We start from the raw sequence: 20644 nt of genomic DNA, 5'->3' as shown, positions 1-20644 counted from the left end.
GGGTTCGGGCGCCGGGGTCTCTTCGACGACGGGGGCGGGCTCCTCAGGTGCAGGAACCTCCTCGGTGGTGGGTGCGTCGATTACTGGTGCCTCTTCGACGGCAGCGGGGGCCTCGACCACGGGTTCCTCGACGGCGGGAGCGGCCACCTCTTCGACGACAGGCGCAGGCGCAGGCTCTTCCGGCTCCGGCTCCGGTGCAGGGCGGCCTCGGGCTCGACGACAGCAGCGGCCTCAAACTCAGGCACCGCGACCTCGGGCTCGGGGGAAGCGACTTCGGGCTCGACAGCCGCAGCGACCTCAGGTTCGGGTGCAGCAACCTCGGGCGCAGGCGCCGCGACCTCGGGCTCCGCCTCCTCAGGCGACTTCGCCTCCTCCACGAGCGCGTCCACCTTCTCCACGATCTCCGCGCGCGCCGCGGGTTCGCTCGTGCTCAGCGCGACTTCCGGCCCGGGAGTCTCGCCGGTGAGGACGACAGCCTCCGGTGCGGGCGGGAGCGTCTCCTCCGCTTTGGGGATCTCGTCGGCCTCGGTGGCGGGTGGAATGTCGGCGACAGCATGTCGCGAGCTCGCCGTCGTCGGTCTTGAGCGCTTCAACGGCGACGGCCCCAGCGTCCGTGGTGGCAAGCACGCCTGCGACGACAGGGATAGCAGGGAAGTCGTCGGCAGAAGGTGTCATGGGTGAGAGCGAGCCCTCGGACGCAGGGGACGCAGCGGCCGAGGGAGCAGGGGCGGGTGTCGCAGGAGAGACGACGACGCTGGGCTTCGCAGGGGCGGCGGCCTCCTTCTTCGCGGGCGACGCGGGAGACTTCTCGTCGCTCTCCTTGACCTCGGGCAGGATCTCGCCCATCTCGCCGACGCGGGCGCCCTTGGATGCCCTCTTGCGCGCTGAGGATGCCTTTACTTCGGACTTGGCAGCCGCGCTCGAGATGCTCTGGCTCGAGGACGAGAAGAAGGTGAGGCGCTTCCGGGCAGACAGCGAGAATGCCGAACTCTTCCTGCCGGAGCTCTCAGAGCGAACCGAGGGGCGTGGGGAGGCGGCGCGGCGGGTGTTGGCAGCGGCCGGTTCGAGAGCAGGAGCTGGGGTGGAAGGCGGAGCGACAAAGCGCTGCTCGACGATGAGCCACCCGATGGGCTTGCCGTCAACTTCAACGCCAGGGATGGCGTTGAGCTGAGCCAAGAGTGCATTAGGCCAGCCGGAGGAGACAGGGTCGAGGAGAGAATCGTTCCAGAAGTCGACAAACGCCTCGTCGAGCTTGACTAGACTCGCCAGAGTCGTCTTCGACTTGGGTGCCTGAGGCTTGGGAGGAGCCACGATCTCCGAGGCCCGAATGACTGAGTCCGTGTTTGGGCTGTCCACGGATGAACGGCGGTCGGTCGGTACGGGGACGCGTTTCCTGGAGCTGACCTTGCGCTCTATGGGTGCCGGCGGTATGGTAACTTCAACGTCCTTGTCCATGAGCGTTTTCGCGAAATCTTTGCCAAGCGTGCTCTCGCCGAAGCCACCGCTCGAGAAGTCCATCCAATCCTTGGGCGAGGTTGGCGTCTGCGGAGAGGTCGCTGGTGTGTGCTTCCCACTGCCGTTGTTCTCAGCAGGAGTGGGCTTGCTATCTCCGTTCGTAGGGGTGGGTTTGTTCTCATCGCCCGCGGTAGCGGCTTTGCCATGACCGTTCGTTTGTTGAGACTCCGACGTGGTGTTGGCCGACGTGGATCGTTTATACGGAGGCTGAGGAAGTCGAATGGTAGGAATATCCTCAGATGCGGATGGAAGGAAGGAGAGTATGCGGGTCGTCTCGTCCGTGAAGATGCGGGACAGTCCTGGAAAGCTATCAACGTGGGTTAGGATCGGCTCTGGTTCGTCGGTTGCAAGTGCGGTCTTCTGGATTGCTTCCCATGCGGCCTGGAGCTGCGCATCCTTGAGATCCAACTCAGATTTCAGCGCGTCCATGAGAAGACGAAGCGCGTGAGACTTGGTCTTCGGGGCCTTGGAGTCCGACTCCGTCTCAACGCGGACGAAGAGTGCGTCATATCGAAGGGTGGAGAACCGAGGACGTGCGGGGAGCTCGTCTCCCGTCGTCGTGGAACCTGAGGACTCACTCTTGCCGTGATACGGATAGCCCTTTGTGAGCTGGACCAAGCGGAGAGGAACCTTCTCGCTCGCCATCTCATCTCTGGGGATAGATTGATTGGCGGGACGCACAGAATGAAGCGCGTCAGAACTCACCGAATGTGCGCCAAGAATAGATGTTCTAATATCCTTCCGGCGCGCTCCCAGCGCGCATAAAAGGCTGGCCAATCCTCTCCATCTTCACTCCGCTTTGCAGCGAGGAGCCAGATACCTAGGAACTTAGACAACTTGCTCCCAGAAACACCGCTGGTCTCCGCATGCGAGGCAAAGGAGGAGACGAGATCAAGCGTTGCTACGAGCAGCTGATGGTGTGAGGGGGGGAGTTGCGGGACTAACGCGTCGCTGAACGCGTTGTTCGGGTACGACTTGGTCCGCTCAGCTTCCGCAAAGGTTTCGTACCACTTCCATTCGCTGGAATCGCGTCCGAACGATTCGCCTTCCAAGCGGAGGTGGCGGAGGGCCCATCGGAATACGGCAGCGACGTCGTGAGGGGAACGGGAATACTCGAGTTCGGAATCGAAGGAGGCGGAGGCGGAAGAAGGGGAGGGAGAGAGCGTGGTTATAGGGCTTTTGGGACCCAAAGATAGTAGGAAGAGCGAGATAAGTCTGCGCTGGGCGTCGGGGGAGGCGGAGTACCAGAACGGGTGCATCACACCGAGAGTTTCGAGACCTGCGCGCTGTCAGCGCGACAGAAATTACATATAAGCGCAAAAAACCACGTACCTCCATGGTTTATCAGCGCCGTAGAGCACGCCCTCACGAGCAAGAGGGTCTCCAGTGGGCTGAGTCGCCGTTCGCCGATGATGTTATCGGGCAGGGTGCTGACGTCGTTGGGATCCGCCTCAAAGACCACTCCAAGGGCACGCGACCGTGGCTCCTTAGGTACCGGAAGGTTAAGCGTGAGGTGGGGAGCATTCGACACGGTTTTCGGCGAGCTGGGGGGTGGGGAGCGGGGGCGAGACTTGGGCTTGAAGAGCGTGAACCCACCGTCCTTCTCCTTCTCCTTCTCTTTGACACGCCCGTGCTCGCCCGGCTGCTGCGCTATGTCCGCGAATTTGGCAGCAGAGGGCGAAGATGGGTGCGCGACGGCCTCGAACTTGCCCTCGAGGAGCGAGGGGGATGAGTTGCGTTTTGACGTATCCTTGTCCTTCTTGCGCGGGAAGACTTTGGACAGGAAGGAGGCCATGGCGAGGGGAGAGGCGAGGCAGCCGATGGACCTAACGTCCGTCGCTGGGGTAGGGGGTGACAGGATGAAGGTCGAGGTCGAGAGGAGGATGTCGGCTCGTCAGAACGTCCGCCGTCGCCTCTACCCAGAAAGGCAACCAGGTAGGGTTATGGTTTACATGTCGGGACGTGCCCGCTCAAAGTCTTTGCGAAACAACGCCTCTGAGCATGATCGCATGGTGTTCGTCCCTGCTGATCAAGATGCGAATTTCGGCAAGATCATCTATGTACAATATCCGAAGCGATGAGCAGCGAAGCCTTGGCTTGTCGCCTCATGGGAGGAACGTGGGATGTGTTTGGGCTTGTTAGGATCCGAGACTTTTAGACAACAGCGCCAAACAGAGTATCTCAAACGCCGATCATGACGTCAACTCCATTGCTAACTAACTCTGGCGGAATAAGCAGGTTCCAGGCATACTGAACCTCAAAATATGCGTACAGCGCACCATCTCATCCCAAGTTTCTGTCACTAGCTCATAGCATCGACATATCAGATGACGGACTACAAAGCAGCCTTTAGTGGTTACCTATAGCGATTCATAAGTGTCTCTGCAAACGATATGCCAAGAGATAAATTTCGATGTGAATAACGCATCGATGGCCACTACATTACAATTGTGGCATACCACATTACCACATTGTACCAATACACCACAAACACAGCGAAGTCATACATAACCTCCGTGCAACGGCGTGGAGAAAGGCCGCTTACTCTCCCCAATTGCGTCTCCGAGTTCCACGCCACGTCACTGGTGCATCCATCGGTACCGTGCGAGGTTGCTCCTTGTGGCGGACCTCTCCCTTCCACCTTTCCCGACCATCACACTGCCCTGGTTGGCGCTGATAGGGACCACAACAATCACTGGGTCCAGAACGTTGACGATTTCATGCTGGTAACGGCTGGTCTGCTCCTCCACGAGATTGGTATTGGCGCTTCTGACCCACGCTGGCCTCCAGACGAGCACTTCAAGGCTTGGAACACCGTCAGCAGCTACGGGGAGCAGCGCGTATCCGTGTCGCACAGCGAAATCCTCGTCATCCAAGCCTACGTCGACCTAAGCGAAGGTGGTCAGCCAGTGTATTATCAGCACGTTTCCGATGAAGGACTTACTCCTCCGTCGCAGGAGTCTTCGATGAACAGCCTTCGCAGCGACCTCACTGACAACGTGGCGCAGATCCGAATGGGGGACTGGTTGCGGGGAGAAGACGGGAACCTGCGGAAGAGACGGAGGTCCTGAAGAGTATCGTCGAACGCATGTGATATTCTGTGGAGAACATGGTCTTGCGTCGATAGCAGATCGACGGTGAGTGCGACTAGATTCTTCGCCGGGCTGCGACAGTGCTGTAGCACCCAGGAGGAGGCCCGTAGGTGCGAGTGAGAGGCACCGTAGTGCTGCAGGGAAACGTTCCACGTGTCGCGAGGCCGCGATGACGGATGAGCGTCGGTGATTTGAAGCTCCAACCGGACTTTGGGAGCGAGATTGTCGAGGATAAAGGCGAGAGCAGAGCCCACTTGCGGGTCGTTTGCAGAGGGGCTTTCCCACCCAACGTACACTGATTGGAGTCTCTGACGCCTCGTCCGCCCGCGCTGATCCGGGCGAGTGGCTCGGAGACCTTCTTGAAACGAGAGAAGCCCGTGAAATGACCGAATCGTGACAATGCGGTACCGCAAGTTCTCCGTGTGGATGTGGAGGGCGCGAGAGGCTCTCGCCAGACGGGCGAGGTCTGTCTCATCCAGATACTGGACGATCTCGGGGAAAAGGACTTCAGGAAGGGACATCAAGTCTTATACACGCAGTGGTGAGTCTCCACGCGCATCTTTCAGAGAGGTTCACAACTCACGGCATGTATGATGTTGCGCCTCGCCGTCGGCGCGAGCAGTGGATGCCTCTGCTAGCCTCTCTATCTTCTGTAGAACCTTCTTCTGGAGAGCCTTCTTCTGAAGAGCCTTCTGTTTCATGTACACTGCTAGTAGCTCCTCCAAGGCGCGAAGAGCGTCGAGATCGCTCTGCAATGGCCGCATAGTAAGTAGCCTGGACGACGACAGAGTGTCAACAGCAAGGAAGTGACTTACACGACGTTTCCCCGCGATCGAAGAAGATGCGCGATAGCGCGTGGAAGGTCCCATGTTGAAGCCTGTTCAAAGATAGAGGCCTGAGTTCTGCTAGAGGACAGAGTGATCAAGTGAGGGAGATGTCGAGCCGAAAGCCGTCATGAGTTTACAACCATGCACGCGGGTCACGTGACCGCGCTGTTGGCGAATCCTCGGCCAATCCATCGATGAGTTTGTTATTGAATACGACATTCATGAAGACGACCTAATGAACCATGTCATATTGGCAGAGGCATTCTGTGGATGAAGCGTGGAGTTGTGTCTGCCTCTTGGTAGTCTACGTGAGCGAGAGTCGCACAAGCACGCAGGGACTTGAAATGACGCACAGTGGATAAATGTTGTTGTCTTGCCAGGTGCAGCGCCAAATAGACCCAGCGTCATGCTGTTCAAGTCTCCAGAATTCACGCGCATGCCAACTGCACGGTCGGCATCACTAGCAAAGGCTCCAGTCCGCCTGCGGAAGCCCAGGCTTCATATCCATTGATGTGTCCCAGAAGAGGTTCACGCACATCACGTAGCTGGACGAGATAAACGAGGACAAAGGCCTATGGGAATTCATCGGCATTGTGACGTTGGCTCCATAATGAGCAAGAGTAGTACATACCTCGTTCCAAACCAGAACTCCAGGCATGCCTGTGAGCTCAAAATTTGCGGCTCGAAGCTTGATGGCGACCGACTGGGCCGTGCGTAGTTGGTAACCCAGCTACATAGTGACAGCGCCTCATCTAGAGAGAGAGAGAGCATAGACGGACCATCATGTTGGGGAGGATGCTGAGGATTGGAAAGTGAGGCGTACAGGGGCGTCGATTGAGGCCGGCGCTCAGGCGTCGGGAGAGATCGGGAGGTGAGCGAGTTCGCCTGTTTCCTCTCACCATCACCACTACCAAGCTATTCGTCTTTGCGCTGGCTTCCCCCCTGCCACAGCCCACCAACCGCATGGAGCCCACCAGTAAATGTCCAATGCAATGTCGACCTAGGGTGCTGTCGAGAAGTTCCGGTTATGTAAGGCCCAAGCGATAAACGGCGGGGTTTGCATTGGAAGGTCTCATAGTAAGCTTTCTTGGTTTTCCTGCGAGCAGGCAACATCTGCCGTTCTTGTCTGGCTTCGGACAACGAGCGTGCTGTTGCACCTCTACAATTCTGCACGAGGACCGAAGAGGATACTACCGCACGGCTCCTCATCCTTATGAGGAGCTTGATCCTTGACTGAGTTCGTAACGATCTCTACTGGGTTCTGAATTCCGTATTCCCTCTACATAACAAGCAGCCAAGTGATGGTACAGATTCGGTTACAACGCTTCAAACTTTCACGCCCCGTCCACTGAGTCTCTCTTCAAGACTTTGCCCCACCCCTCGACCTTCACCCCCATGATCTCGGGCAACCTCATGAACACATCCTTCTCCTGCGCGTCCTGCCTCGTCTCCGTCACCATCTTGTAGCACCACCCACACAGCTCCCGCCGATCGTCCACCTCGTCCACGAACGGCGTCCAGCTCTCGTACCACTCCACCCGCTTCGTGCGTGGGTCCCCCCTCAGCACGCACCCCATCAGCCGCCTCAGGACCCTCCGGCACGCCCACCGCGCCCTGCACCCCGGCGCGACCTCGTCGCGGAACACGGCGAGCACCTTCGCGCCGTCCGCCCGGGCGAGCGCCGCCTTCGCCGCGAAGCACCGGCCGAGGTCCGCGGGCGCGAGCGTCTCCCGCCCGCCGTCCTCGCGCGCGACGCCGTCGACGACCTCGGGCCCGAGCGTGCAGCACACCGTGAGCGCGGTCGGGAGCAGCCACGCGGCGCCGGTGAGGCGCGCGAGGTTGACGACGCCGATCGCGTGCGCGGGCTGCCAGCCGGGCGGGGCGAGGAGCGTCTGCGCGAACCACTGGTGGGGGTCGTCGGAGAAGTAGCGGCGGAGGAAGTCGAGGCTGCACTTGACGAGGGACTCGACTTCGTACTTGTGGCCCAGTCGGATCCAGGCGGAGATCTCGTCGAAGGTGGGGTTGCGGCCGTGCGAGCTGCCGAGAGGTGAGTAGAGACCGAATTGGGGTGCGTGGGCCACGTACAAGGACTGGTGTCCAACGACGAGGACGCGGAGGAAGTGTCTCACGGCATTTGCGGAGTCGGAGATGGCGACTTGTGGGAGACTGGGGGGCTCAGACGCGGGAAGGGAAGGTTGAGGTAACGAGAACAGTGCCTTGAACACGGGCGAATGTTTGGCCAGGATGCCTTGGTAGAATAGAAACCGTACGTCTCCTGCAATCAGAACAATGTTGCCATCGTCAAACCAGAATTCCGAGTCGCGTGTGCCGTTCGTTGATGAGGTAAGCCCCTCGCGGTCGGTGTAGAGCATCTGCTGTGAGGGCTTGGACAAACAATCATTCATGAACGAGCGCGAAACCCAAGTGGCACAGACACTGACCATTGACAAAAATGTTGTAGGAGTAATGTGTCATAGAGTGAGAATGAGGTCGTCATTGGGGTAGAAACTGGGCTGCGAGAAGGATTCATATAGGGAGGCTGGTGAAGATTCGCCGAAAGGTGCATTTGTGAGGACAAGGAAAGCCACAGATGACGTTGAATGCGTTTGTTCGCACATGCCGTCCTTTCGACGGGACCGTGAGCTGAGGCCTTCATGTTGCACGACAGAGAACAGAAAGCAAGTGGAGTGTTTGAATTCAGCAACCGACCGAACAGTACACAACTACCAGCAACGCCGCCTAGCCGTCTCCCTCATCCAAACCGGTACCCATTCACGACGCGCTCCCACAGCACGCGACAGTCGACCTTCGCGTCGAGACGAGCGGCCAGTAGGAACGCGCCGCTCAGCTTCCGGTTGAGACTGTATGTCTCGCGGGGCGGGGGCGTCAAGCGGTGCTGAACCATGACCGGGATCTGCTCGCGGATACGTGCGGTGATGTCCGCCCAAGGCGAACCGGGGCCGAACGTGAACGGTTGTGTGGTGCGCGGGTTGAACGGCGTGCCGAGGAGCGTCATGGACTCGACGTGTGCATTGAGCATGGTCTATAGGCGAAGTTGAGTCTGGGTTAAGCGCAGGGTGGGAAGGAGGAGGGGTCGTACATCGTTCTCGTTGCCAGTGAGGTAACCAAGCTTGAGCGACCACTCGATGCAGCCTTCTCGGTCTTCGGCAACGGCCGCAGAGAGAAGACGGAGCCAGTTGTCGATGAACTCTTTCGAGTACTCGCGCGTCGCGCCGAAGTCGACGAGCTCAATCTGCAGAAACCCAACTCAGAGACAATCCCGGGAGGGAAAAATAAAAGTCACCTTGCGCGAGAGAGGGTTCCACAAGAAGTTAGACCAGTTGGGGTCTGTCTGCATCACCCTGAAGTGGAAGAGCTCGCGCAAACACAGCTCGACAATACGGGCAGCGATCTGTTGTCCCGTGTGTGAGCTTCGTGGACGCAAAACATGGAGAGCGACTCACGTCGTTCTTGTCCTGCGAGCTCAACCGCTCGACATCTGATCCACCCACGCTTATGCCCTCAACATACTCCATGACAAGCACTCTGTCCGTGCTGTCCTCCCATACCCATGGCACCTTGAAGTGCGCATCTGTTCCAAGGTGATCCTCCTGCGCAAAGCGGCGAGCGAAAGCCGCCTCGCGTGCATAATCACACTCGTCCGCGAGCTCCTCCTTCATCACTGCAAGTGTGCGGTCCAGGAAAAGCCCTTTGGGGAGGATCGAGCCCGCGGTGAGCAACACCTTCACGTATCCGAGATCGCTCGCGATCGAGCGCGCGACATTTGGGAACTGTACTTTGACCGCGACGCGCTCGGGTGCACCAGTTGGCGAGGCATGGGCCGCGAGGGTCGCGTGGTGCACTTGGCCGATGGAGGCGGCGGCGAATGGGATGCGATCGAAGGAGGCGAAGTTGTCTTGCCATGAAGGCCCGAGGGAGTCTCGCATCGCTTGCTGGAAGGCGGCAAAGCGGACGTGTCAAACACGAAAGACGTGGAAGAGGGACAGGGACTCACCTCCATCTGCCAGTCCGGCATATAGTTCGCGCTGTCTTGGACCCTGCGGAAAATCTCCTCTAACTCGGGTGGTAGAGCATGACTGTCTTGCGCAGGGATCATTTCAGCGTTCATCTCATGTTGTGTGCGGGTTATGACTCACCCTGTATGCTCATGAACTGACCGATCTTGAGCGCGGCGCCACGCATTTGCGTCAATTTTGACACGAGACGCTTGACGTTGGCTTCTGTAAGCATGAGCGAGCCGGCTGCTGTCTTGTCTGACGACGTTGAGCGACGAATGAGTTCCGTCGCAGCGCCGTATCCTAGCGAAGCGGCTAGACCTGCGAATAAATGACTTCATGAGAACCTGCTTGGAAGTGGGGAAGAGCACGATTCGGATGACTCCAAGACAAAAACGACTCATCCACAACTGCAATGGCCGACGGAACGCTACACATATAGCAGGGACGGGTCAGGAAGGAGTTTTCTGTGCAACTTCTGTGACCACTGTTGTTCCTCGTAGCTTCTGATAAACTTTGCAGCACTTCCTCACTACGAAGCACACCCGTCGCCCAGGTCGCGTATACCAGATCCGCCCTACTCCTCGACGTCGCGTGAAGGTCGAACAACGCACCTCCATAATGGAACAGACGTCCTATTCGCGAGGAAGGAACTTTGGAGGGCTGGAGGTTACGACTTTGAGGACGGTCCGAGGGAGTGAAGACAACTTCCTACACGACGATGATTATAAGGTCTCAGTAAAACAGAGCGCAGACTCACCTCTGTCGGGCCTGAAACATTGGTGGTAGGACCAATGTCATCTGCTATGGATGGTTCTCTGTGAAGTATGTCTATATTAGAAGGGCTAGGAACTCTCCAAGCAATAGGCTGATCTATTGTATGGTTATGCAGGGGAACAGATGGAGTGTCCGACACCTCTATGCGTTCCGGTGTAAAAGCAGGAGTCACTAGGTCTGTTGGTGGCGCTGAACCCGAAGGGCTAACTGCACCAAGCGGGGGCTGCTTTTGACGGACTCAAAACATGCAGAAGGATAGGACAGGCGGAAGCATACCTTGGTCTGCAGGTTGGTTGATGATCTGGCGTAGGGAGCAGAACTTTCACGCGGCTCCTGAGACGTCTAGGAGAAAAGTTTCTAAGCCTAGGACATCCACCTCTACGGTCAACTAGAACATACCTTGTCTGGTTCAAAAGCAAGTGCCCGCGGAACAAAGATTGGGGTCTGCTTCGCCTCATTGGCACGTTCCTCCCACCCCTCCTCCACACGCGTTCCAATCGGATATGCTTCGTCCCTTTTGCGCTTCAATGACGCGCGTGCCGCGCCCAGGATCCTCCCGCTCTTGAGAGCTGGCTGGCACGGATTTGCGCGGAGTGTGAGAGAATGTCGACGATCGAATGGGCCACACAGAACCAGTTGTATGCAGGTCCGGGAGGCATCGTGTGACGATTATGTTGCAGTGAGCATGACAAGCAGGCGACACGCCCCTGGAGATGATATGAAGCTTTGAGGCCTGAATGAGGAGGAGCAAAGGAAGGTGACACGAACTGTGAGTTATCCACGACGCGACAGTGGCACGGATGACGCGCACGGGAAACCGGCCCGGAACCGACACACATATCGTGCCATGCAGCGCCGGGAAGTCAGTCGGACCCATGAAAGCATCCAATTGCAACCTCGATGCATACCCTTCACGTCCTGAAATCAAGCACTACAGTTACATCATCCTAAAGCTCATTCCGATGTCTTAGTAGCAATTTCGCCCACCCCCACTGCATGACGTCTACTCCGGTCTGGGAGATGGACAAACTAATGCGCGATGCACCCTGGGCTGCAACTGTGCGCGGTCACCCGTCTGCGGAGCAATGTGTCATTAATCTACGTCCAACAAAGTCAGGTCGACCAGCTGCGAGACCGGCAAAAGAGAAGTCATGGCCGCGCACCGTAAGGGTGGGGGTGCACGGGAGTCGGACATAAGGACAAGGGATGGGCGTCCAGTACAGAGCACGATGAGGGCCAAGAAAAGGCCAAGTGGAAACCTCTTGCAATCAATGTGGATCACGGACCCTCTGTTTCGAGCGCGATCGGAGGTCAACGTCAACGACGTGTGATGCATTGAGATAGGTATGATAAACATGACGGGGCGTAAGTGGGTAGACGATGCTGGCGAGCGATGCGATATGCAGGAGACGATGAGTGAGAACAGAATCAGAGACGGAGGCGGGAGGGAGGGGGCGGGGGCGGACAGCCGCGGCGCGAGCAGTGGAAGGCTGGAGGTCGACTGCAGTCGAGAGAGAACTAGGAGAGGGCTAAGTGCTGAGGGTCGCTGAGTACGTCCAGCAGAGCGGGGACGGGGGCACGAAGGTCTGTGAACACGAGAACTTGGGGAGGAAAGCAGTGGGCGGGTAACATGAGTCGGGGGCATGGGGGCGGGTACTATGAGGGCGATACGCAGACTGGGAGACAGTGGATGGAGACGCGGGGAGACGGGGCCGTAATATAGAGGCAGAGGGAGGCGGAAACAAAGGAAGACGATACGCGAATCAGAAAATACGCGGACACAGGCAGAGGGAGCCAACAGAAATATGCATGGGAATGGGAGAAGGGGGGAGAGAACGCTTGAGAGCACCAACAGGAACACACTCACAAATCGCAACGCGTCCTTCAGCTTCACCGCGGGCCTCCATCCCAGCTCGACCGCTTCCGCTTATTGTCGCCCTTGATGAGGAGCAGGTCCTGCGGCGAGACCACGCTCTGTCCGCGTTGGTGCGCCGACACCATGCGCATCCCCGAGGGCGAGGCCGCGCCCGCTCCGACGCCCTGCGCCTGCGCTCCGCTCAACGCGCTCTGCCAACTCTGGAACATCGGGATGTGCTGTGTCAGCGACGGTGGGAGCCCCGAGAGCGTCTTGCTCTGCATCGCGAATGACTGAGCAAGGTCGAGGGCCTGCGCCTGCGTGGCGTCCTCGCTGCCCGGTGCCTCGTTCGCGCCGCTCGCCCGTTGTAGTAGTGCAGGTCGAGGAAAGGCAGGTCCCCGCCCGCGTTCGCACTGGGCGTCGCGGCCGCCAGGTTCGACGCGGGCGCGTACGATTTCCAGATCTCGGCCGCGGACTGTGCGAGCGACGAGAACATCGCGTTCGGGTCGGGAGGCGCGGGGTGTGCGTGTGGCTGGGCTGGCCGCCCGCGGTGGCGTGGAGCGGGAGGTAGTCCATGAGCGACATCGAGCGCGTCGGGGGCACGAGCGACTTGGGCCGGATCTGGCCCGACTGCGGCTGCGGCACGGCCGTGCGCGGGTCGTACGCGCGGTGCTCCGAGGGCGGGACAGAGATGGAGCGGTTGTGCGAAACGGACATGGGCACCCCGGCGTGCTGCATGCGCGCCATCCGGTCGTGTCCGTGCGTCTGTGGGGTCCCGGGAGGCGTGACGTGGATCCTTGAGTGAGGCCGATAATTTCTTCGAGCGTCTGCTGCGGGAGCGCGAAGGAGGTGAGGTCGGAGAGGTTGAGAGTCGGTCAGGGCTCTTGCTGTCCGGGGGTACTGCGGTGTCAACGGTTTCTTCCATGGGCACGGCCATATCCGCCTCGTCGTCCAGGGTGATCGATGCAAGCTCAATCTCGTCGATGCCGGGGAGTGCAGGTGTACGCATGGTCGAGGGAGGTTGTAGGCCTGACAGGCCTAGACCTGCACTTCCGAAGCCGAAGCCAGGGCCGTAGTCTGCCGACTGTTGGGGCTGGTGCGAGCGCGCACCGAAGATCAGGTCGCCGGCGTAGTTCGAGTGGTGCGTAACCCGCGGAAGCTGCTTGGTGCAACATTTCCGGGTCGGAGAATGTGGAGTGGGTGTCTCCGACGCCTACCTCCGACGCGAAGTCGTGGGCAAATGACGTGGGGAAGAGGTCGTAGCGGTCGAGGACGCCGTGGTTGAGGTGCGCGAAGGAGAAGGGGGACGATGGCGCGGGAGAGAAGCCATCGACGTACGAAGAGGAACCACTCGATGAAGGCTCCAGTCGGGGGTTCGCGGATAACCAGTCTTGCGGACCCCAGGCGGACTTGCCGATCATGGGCCCCGACTCGTTCCGCCGGTGGAATGGGGAGTTGTTGAAGTAGTCGGTGGCGGAGATATGCGAAGAGGTGGGGGACGCCGCGTTGGTGGCCGTCGACCATGCGCTAGTAGAGTGCACGGGCGTGTCGACACCTGACGACCAAGTCTGTGACTGCGAGGAGTCGGTCATCTCGGAAAGGGACGAACTGGGGTCCAGTCGGGGATGGTTAGGGTGTCATTGAGCGAGTCCAGAGTCTGCATCTCCACCTCGGTCGTCGTCGGCGCGGGGCTCATCATCTCGTCCGTCTGCGACGCGCTCTCCTTGAAGAACGGCGCCGGGCCGTCCTCGTCCTCCGAGCTCTCCTCGTCCTCGGAGACGTTCGCGCTCTCTGGGACGCTCTTGGTGCCGCCCCGGAAGAGGCCCTGGTCGGTGTGACGGCGTTTCCTGCGCACGGGGCCGGCGGAACTGCTCATCGCGAGTGCGTCATCGGTGGCAGCCCGTGCGGGCTGCGGCGGAGTGTCCCTCTTCTTCTTGGTCGTGTTGCGCGGCTTGTACCCAGCAGCCTGATAGAGGTCCGGAAACGCGTTGCGGAAACGGTCTCGAAGATCGGTGGATCGTCTGTTCTGCGCCTGGAAAATAGGGTCCTTCACGATCGTCGCCCACACGGTGCCGTGCTTGTCGTAGCCGGCCTTGAGTGCGCGGTCCTCTTCCTCGGTGAATGGCCGACGCTTCTTGCTCCGCGTCTTCTCGAAGATGGACGAGCCGTCGGGCAGCGCGGAGCGCACTTTAGACGAGAGGTGGGTCTTGGCGTTGGGGTAATGCTGCCGGTAAGCATCGGGGTAGTACGTGCGGAACCTGGGGTGCAAGTCAGCGACCGCGGTTGGCGAGGAGACAGCCGTTCCCGACCGCTCCAAAGACGGCGGGCAATCAAGGCAGAGACACGTACCTGTCCTTGAGATCGACTGGCGACCGGCCGTCGAATCTGAACTCGGGGTCGTTGAGGATGGACTTCCAGTTCCCGACCCCCCACTAGGAGCAGCACCGCACCGTCGTCGGTCAGACCGCCCGCTCCGCGCACACACCCAGACGAAAGAGACGCACCTTGTTGCAGCCGGCGACGAGCATCTGCGTCTCCTCCATCGTCCACTTCTTCCGCGCCTTCTTCTCCGGCTTGTCGGACGGGACGGCGGCACCCGGGTGGGCTCGCTGCCGTCGGCGTCGTCGGACGCTATCCGGCGCATCTTCCCCCGCTTCTCGACGGCATCGTCTTCGTCGGCATCGCCGGAGTGAACTCCGACGCCGGTATCGTCCCGGAAGCTCCAGGCGGGGAAGACGCGGGGTGAGGAGGGGAGGGCGAGCGAGACGCGGCGCTGGGGTTTGCTGCTGGCGGCGGCGGCGGACGTCGACGCGGCAGATGGTGGGGGGTAAGGGTGGGTGAACGAAAAGGTCGACGAGTAGGGCTGTGTGGACGTCGAGGGGGTGCTGGAGGCCATGGTGGCTGGCGAAAGAGGGCGTCGTGCAGCTGGTTATGAGGAGGGCGGCGAGGGCGGCCGGTGTGCTTTGAGCTCTCAAGTTCGCAGTGGGCGCAGCGCAGGCGAGAGAAGCCGAGAGGCGCGATACCAGAAGATGGGAAAATGAAGGAGCTTGAGGACACGTTGGGGGCACTTGGGATGTGCGGAACGTGTTGATGGACATGCGCCCGCCGCAAGGTGGCCGTCGCGCACAAAGCCTGCTGCACGCGCCAAACCCGTCCCCGCTCGCTTCGCTCTCGGCCACATCCTCGACGCTCGCTCACCGCCGGCTCATGCTCACTAACGGGATACATTAAGGGTCCAATGCTACTGTACATTCGCTACGACAGCGTTCAGCTGCTCACGAGCACCTCTGGGGCAATCCGCTCCTCCACCATGTGCAGCTTCGAGTTCCACACGCTCAGCCTCTCCGCAAGCTGTGCAACTTGCTCCCTCGAGAGCACCCGCGGCTGCACCCACGTAATCTGCGCCTTCGCGTCCACCTGGTCGAGCGAGCCCTTGATGAGTTTCAAACTGTGGTGCAGGTGAGTGGGTGCCACAGTGAAGCGGGTAAACGGTGAAGAGCGGCCACAGGAGAGCGAACACGAGGGCCAGCCTGTGGCCGCTCGAACCTGCAACGCACCTCATGCCTTCATCAGCAGGTGCTCCACCTCGTCTAAAGGTAGTCGCGTCTCTTCGGAGATGGTCTGGAATGACATCGTCCTATCATATGCCCCACGCTTGAACACGGACTCGATGAGCGCCATCAAGCAGATCTTCTGTCGCAGGAAGGGGAAGTTGTCCAGCAGAATTTTCTGCACGTTGGTCGCACCGCGCGTAGGTCGTGCACAACAAGCAAAGGTCACAGGTGAGCATGGACCCGCGCACTCAGCCAGTCAGACATGCACACCTCTTTCGGGAACAGGGGCGCGAGAGCTTCGAATTTGCCGATATTGCCCTCGTTGAATGTGAACAACAGTTTCTTGATCCACTCGTGCTCCGTGTTGTCGAGCACGTCCAGAATGGGGTGCATGAGCTGTGGCCGGACTGCCATATGAGTCGCGCGGGACGGAAATGGGGCAGGATCGGCGGCGTACCAATTCACCAAAGTTGTAGATCGTGTCACCCAGGAAGGCGGCGAGCCCCAGGTCGTGCGCACGCAGTACGCGCTCCTCCGGGGTGAGGTCCTTTGCGAGATCGATGCACGCGAGATAGAGGAGCGAATTTTTGTAGTACGGGGCATATTCCGCTTTCGACTGGACCCCCGCAGATACCGTTTGAGTTCCGCGTCGTGACGTAACAAAGTGGCCAAGGACACGCACCTTGTAGTAGTCTGCGGCGACGCCATAGTACGCGGCGTTCACGGACGGGTCAACGCCGGATAGCTCGTCCAGGATCTTCCATGCCGCATCGATATCATTCTTGGTTCCCTCGTGATCGCCGTATAGGAGCTTCGCGTGCGCGAGCGTTGCAAGCAGGAGGACGTGTGCCTCAGGTGCCTTTTCCGTGTTGACCCGCCCGAGGAGGTCCGTCAGAAATTGCAGATGCGTTGCGGGGTCTGTCAGCGGGCCGAGATGAGTGACGGCACCGACGATCATGATGCAAGGGACGCACTGTCGATTTCCCGAGAGACCTTCACGCCCATCTCCACTAGCCTCAGTTGATTGAGCTTAGACTCGAAGTCGCGTACGAACTTGTTGAAGACATCGACGCGGTATGCTCGTGTGAGCGGATGGTCGAAGAATTCGAAGAGCTTGTTCGTCAGCTGGTGCCAGAGTCTGTGAAGCTACGATCAGCATTTACTCGCACCCATGACATTCGAAGGCATTTCAGGCGAGTTCAACAACCAGATGGGGCGTCATACGGCAAAACGATTAAATACGCATATATGTGCATGTCCAGACCGTATGCGCGCCCAAGTAATGCGACCTCGAAAAGCGATCTCCGCGTATACCTTACCATGAGCGGAGTGCCGCTCAACAGTAAGGTATCCGCGCAGTTCACCGAGCACAAATCTTCCAGAATCCTCTCGGAAATAACTTGAAAGCATGCAGTAGAAGATCTACGTACTTACGGCTGTACAGTGACCGGAAAGATCGAAGAACAAGTGCAACTCTTGTGGCGTCTCGGAGATGGCAAGAGTGAGGAACTCGTCGATATCAAGCTTTGGTCCCTTAGCTTTGTCAACTGCCATAGGAGCAGACATCGTCATAAATGTGCGAGGGTAAGGGGAGATGGAAGAGGAGGAGAAGGAGGAGGGGGAGGAGGACAAGTAGGCAAACGAGCACAATTACGCGGCCCGCGCCGCGTGCTATGGAACAGGCGCTGAGAACGCGCACGCGTTATTTGTCATTGTTTTCCAAGTCTTCTGTTTATAAGTAACATGCACACACATCCCCCTCATCATGCGATATGCACAAGCGTACACCGGTTGGATGTGTATCGTGATGATGTACTTGAGCGCACCAAACCGAGTTCTTATGAAGAGATCGAAATGGTATAATAGTCTTACAACGAGCTAGTACATAACCTCGTACATGGGACACTCACTTTACGCCTTCCGCCACTCTTCATCATCAATCTCGACAGTCCCTTCGGGATAGAAGTGTGCGTTGGTCCCTTGCTCCACGCAAACACAGCATCCGTGCGTGAGATGTATAGCAGGACCCTAATCGGGGCAAGAACAGTGAGCAGGTCCGCCTGATACCCCAGCACCACGTCGTCGAACGATGATGAGCCCTTGTATATCGACTTGTGCCATGCAGGCAGCCATGCCAGGAGGCGAAGGTTTGCGCACTTTGAGCCAACATCGTCCTGAACCGAGCTTCCCGCTACAGCGTCGGCATTCAGTTCTCCGAGCTCGACCGTCGACTGGAGCACGCAAAGACAGGTTGAAAACTGTGCCTCCACAACCGCGCAAAGGAGACGTACCTCCGCCGCCAAGTCGAGCACCTCCAAATACTCCAGCCTACAATCCCGAGCGTAGCGCACACGCGCGCCGGAGAGTCCTCCGCGAAACTCTGCTCCTCCGTCCACGAACGCATGACCCGCAGCCGCGTGAGGGTGGTCTCGAACAGGCGCGATATCCTGCGATACGCCGCGTGCTCGTCCGCCCCCGCGCGCACGTACACGCTCAGCGCGCGAAGCGGGGGCAGCGGTGCACTTAGCGCGCGGAGTAATGCGGCGTCGGTGTTGAGCGAGACGAGGCTGCGGAGACGGCCGAGCGGGACGCGGCATTGCCCCAGGGGTACGTGGAGGATAAGATGCTGGACCCCGGTCATATGGTGGAGAAACCAGAAAGGTCTCTTAGGGTCTCCGGACTCGCTTGGTGGCTCCAGATTGCGAAGAATGTCCGGATTTGGGCAACCCCGTCGTTTTCCGCGGGTTCCGTGGTGAAGGCGTCTCGAAACGCCCGTAATGTCGATGGGGAAGTAGCATCGGGATGAAGGGTGCGCAAAGCATCAGTGGTGGACGAGTTGGAAGCGGTAAGGGAGGACGAGGAGAGCCGAGGGGACATGGTGGTCATTAGTGGCTCCTAGTTGCAGCGGCGGAGGCGCAGTGGCGGTAGTGAAGGCAAGGCTGGTGTAGGTGAGACGGAGGAAGGTTGGCATGCTGGCAAGAGCACAAAGCGGCTTTGTTAGTCTTCGAGTCCACGCCTCCAAGCCTCGTAGTGGTTGTGGGGTGGACTGACCATGGTTCATCATGTTTGAGAACCACGAGGTTTGCACGTCTTAGAGGTCAGGTACGCAGCTCGCCCGTTGTGTTCAAAACGAGATGATTACAGCTTAACTTGTCGAGGTCAGATGTTGAGATCCGTAAGTAACAATGAAACTCATTTGCGTTAAAAACACGCCGCTAGCTTCATCAGCATCCGAGATTTGACACATGTCGGGTCGCGTTATGAGGAAGATAGTTTGATAATGGGGTACGAGTTAGAAGGGAAGAGGGGTGGACTGGGGAAGAGAGCAAGTGCGAGTGCATTGGCTTGATAGTGATCGCCGTGCACGTGGAACAGGAGGGAAACTGCCGGGTCCCATCGGCAAACACCGCAGATTTGTCAGCACACAAAGGAGGAATCTGGGGCGCTCCCGCTCCAAAAAGTTCAACCAAGCTCAAACATTCAAGTTTCAAAGCTTCAGATTCAGGACCTCGAATCGGCATCTGCTCGCATTCGCGGGGGCCTGCACGAAGAGATGAGACAGGCAATTGCCAGATGGCAGCGATGAGCACGGGGAGTACTGGCGGCGGACGCCTCCTTTGTGTGGCTGCGATCTCACAGCGGGCCCCTTGGGACCGGTGGCATCTCTCATTCCCTCCGCCCCTCCTTCAGCTGCCTTATTACGCTTCCTTCCGCACCTACAAGGCATCGAGATATCTCCCATCCTGCCTGTGGCGTCACGGTTGCTCGTGCCTCCATACACCATGGTCGCTCTACGCAATTACTCCACACACAGGGTCGCCCCTGACTAAGGAGAGGACGAGAAGGCCCAACACGCTTCAAAGACGAAGGTCGATGCCGACCCAACGAATTTATGCAGTCCGAGTCTGTTTTAAAGGTGTGTTATGTGAATTGGCTTGTCCACCGAGCTCCTCGGTTAATATAGGCTTGTCAGGGTATCGCCTTGGGAGAGTTGCTCCCCTTCCGAGGGACGCGAGCATCCTCGGGCAATTCTGGGTTGATTGGTCCTTTGAGGCCTGCCCTGACGATGAGCGCCGTGATCTCGCCTATGTGAGTCTGCGCCAATCGTCGACGTTCCCCACTCGCGCTGACGAGTCACGTCTGTAGTACTACGATGACGACGGCATCCAGTTTGAGTATGACCTAGTTGTCCTCCCTAGCAGGATGTGCCGGGACTCGAGAGTGAGCAACGAAGGCCCTCACGACGACGTCCGATACATCGAGGGCCCCGTCCCGTTCCACGCCCCCTACCATGACACCATTATCGTCACCGGCAAGAGACTGTCCTCTCTCTTCGAAGACGACACTTTTCAGCCCTCCATGTTCACCAACCTCCCTATTGACGCGGTCACCGCCATGACTATGGTGCTGCAAACGTACCGTACATGGATGAAAGTAAGCCAGCCCCCTTCGTGGATGTCTTCAATCCAAGATGAAGGCCGCGACAAGAACGACGCCCCTCCACCTCTTGCAGACGACGCACCTGCGTCTAGCAACTCGAGGTCCGAGATGGAAGGCGTCGCTCCCTCGGACGGCTTAGTGTCCAGGATGGGCACGCTTGGAATAGTAGATGAGACAAGTCTGTGTGGGGAAGAGACGGACACATCGACTTCTTCTGGGTGTCTGGGAGGACGCACAACATTCGGTCAAGCAGTCTTGCCCCGCGCGCAGGGCTAGGAAACCTTTGCGGAGACGGGGCGCCATGGTCGCTCCGCCGACGTCCATCATACCTCGCTCTCGGCGAGCGAAGATGAAGACAGGTGGGATACGGACTCGTGGTAATAGGTGAATATAGACACGTATTGCCCTGCGGTCTTCTTGTGCGGTATGCAGCGGATAGCGCATTCATGTCTGTAATGATATCTCCGGTGGTTCTTCATGATGCACGTTCCTTGGCCGGTTCTGAAGCAGTATGCTGTAACCACGTTCGAATATTGGCTGTTTAGCATGTGCTCTCTGATTTATGAAA

The 20644-nt window shown here is 58.8% G+C and overlaps 7 protein-coding genes across 7 annotated transcripts; all 7 read right to left on the bottom strand.

Annotated features, from left to right (window-relative positions):
- Positions 1-354: 354 nt before the first annotated feature.
- On the bottom strand, positions 355-3310 carry BXZ73DRAFT_53828 (uncharacterized protein; the record flags this gene model as incomplete). Its single annotated transcript, XM_048021073.1, has 4 exons — positions 355-1603; positions 1682-2167; positions 2221-2794; positions 2848-3310. 4 exons carry the CDS (start codon positions 3308-3310, stop codon positions 355-357), a joined length of 2772 nt encoding a protein of 923 aa, XP_047873310.1.
- Positions 3311-4094: 784 nt separating this feature from the next.
- On the bottom strand, positions 4095-5128 carry BXZ73DRAFT_53796 (uncharacterized protein; the record flags this gene model as incomplete). Its single annotated transcript, XM_048021069.1, has 2 exons — positions 4095-4403; positions 4460-5128. The coding sequence occupies 2 exons, from the start codon at positions 5126-5128 to the stop codon at positions 4095-4097; spliced, it is 978 nt and encodes a 325-aa protein (XP_047873309.1).
- A 1640-nt stretch (positions 5129-6768) lies between these two features.
- Positions 6769-7839, bottom strand: BXZ73DRAFT_105851 (uncharacterized protein; the record flags this gene model as incomplete). Its single annotated transcript, XM_048016408.1, has 2 exons — positions 6769-7471; positions 7520-7839. 2 exons carry the CDS (start codon positions 7837-7839, stop codon positions 6769-6771), a joined length of 1023 nt encoding a protein of 340 aa, XP_047873308.1.
- Positions 7840-8186: 347 nt separating this feature from the next.
- On the bottom strand, positions 8187-10230 carry BXZ73DRAFT_92506 (ABC1-domain-containing protein; the record flags this gene model as incomplete). Its single annotated transcript, XM_048026379.1, has 8 exons — positions 8187-8477; positions 8535-8687; positions 8739-8846; positions 8899-9387; positions 9450-9535; positions 9592-9771; positions 10065-10126; positions 10211-10230. 8 exons carry the CDS (start codon positions 10228-10230, stop codon positions 8187-8189), a joined length of 1389 nt encoding a protein of 462 aa, XP_047873307.1.
- Positions 10231-12117: 1887 nt separating this feature from the next.
- BXZ73DRAFT_105849 (uncharacterized protein) lies at positions 12118-14978 on the bottom strand (the record flags this gene model as incomplete). Its single annotated transcript, XM_048016407.1, has 9 exons — positions 12118-12415; positions 12535-12614; positions 12686-12847; positions 12984-13244; positions 13300-13656; positions 13692-14340; positions 14432-14514; positions 14587-14691; positions 14745-14978. The coding sequence occupies 9 exons, from the start codon at positions 14976-14978 to the stop codon at positions 12118-12120; spliced, it is 2229 nt and encodes a 742-aa protein (XP_047873306.1).
- Positions 14979-15349: 371 nt separating this feature from the next.
- Positions 15350-17202, bottom strand: BXZ73DRAFT_105848 (uncharacterized protein; the record flags this gene model as incomplete). Its single annotated transcript, XM_048016406.1, has 7 exons — positions 15350-15530; positions 15750-15811; positions 15907-16032; positions 16094-16252; positions 16319-16554; positions 16611-16761; positions 17071-17202. 7 exons carry the CDS (start codon positions 17200-17202, stop codon positions 15350-15352), a joined length of 1047 nt encoding a protein of 348 aa, XP_047873305.1.
- Positions 17203-17547: 345 nt separating this feature from the next.
- Positions 17548-18277, bottom strand: BXZ73DRAFT_105847 (uncharacterized protein; the record flags this gene model as incomplete). The annotated part of the gene is made up of 4 exons (XM_048016405.1): positions 17548-17619; positions 17682-17867; positions 17928-17964; positions 17988-18277. 4 exons carry the CDS (start codon positions 18275-18277, stop codon positions 17548-17550), a joined length of 585 nt encoding a protein of 194 aa, XP_047873304.1.
- Between the last annotated feature and the right edge of the window lie 2367 nt (positions 18278-20644).

This window comes from Epithele typhae (assembly GCF_022376455.1).
Source record: "Epithele typhae strain CBS 203.58 chromosome Unknown BXZ73scaffold_72, whole genome shotgun sequence".
Classification (NCBI taxonomy): Eukaryota; Fungi; Basidiomycota; class Agaricomycetes; order Polyporales; family Epitheliaceae; genus Epithele; species Epithele typhae.
This window is presented reverse-complemented; position numbering and strand designations above follow the sequence as displayed.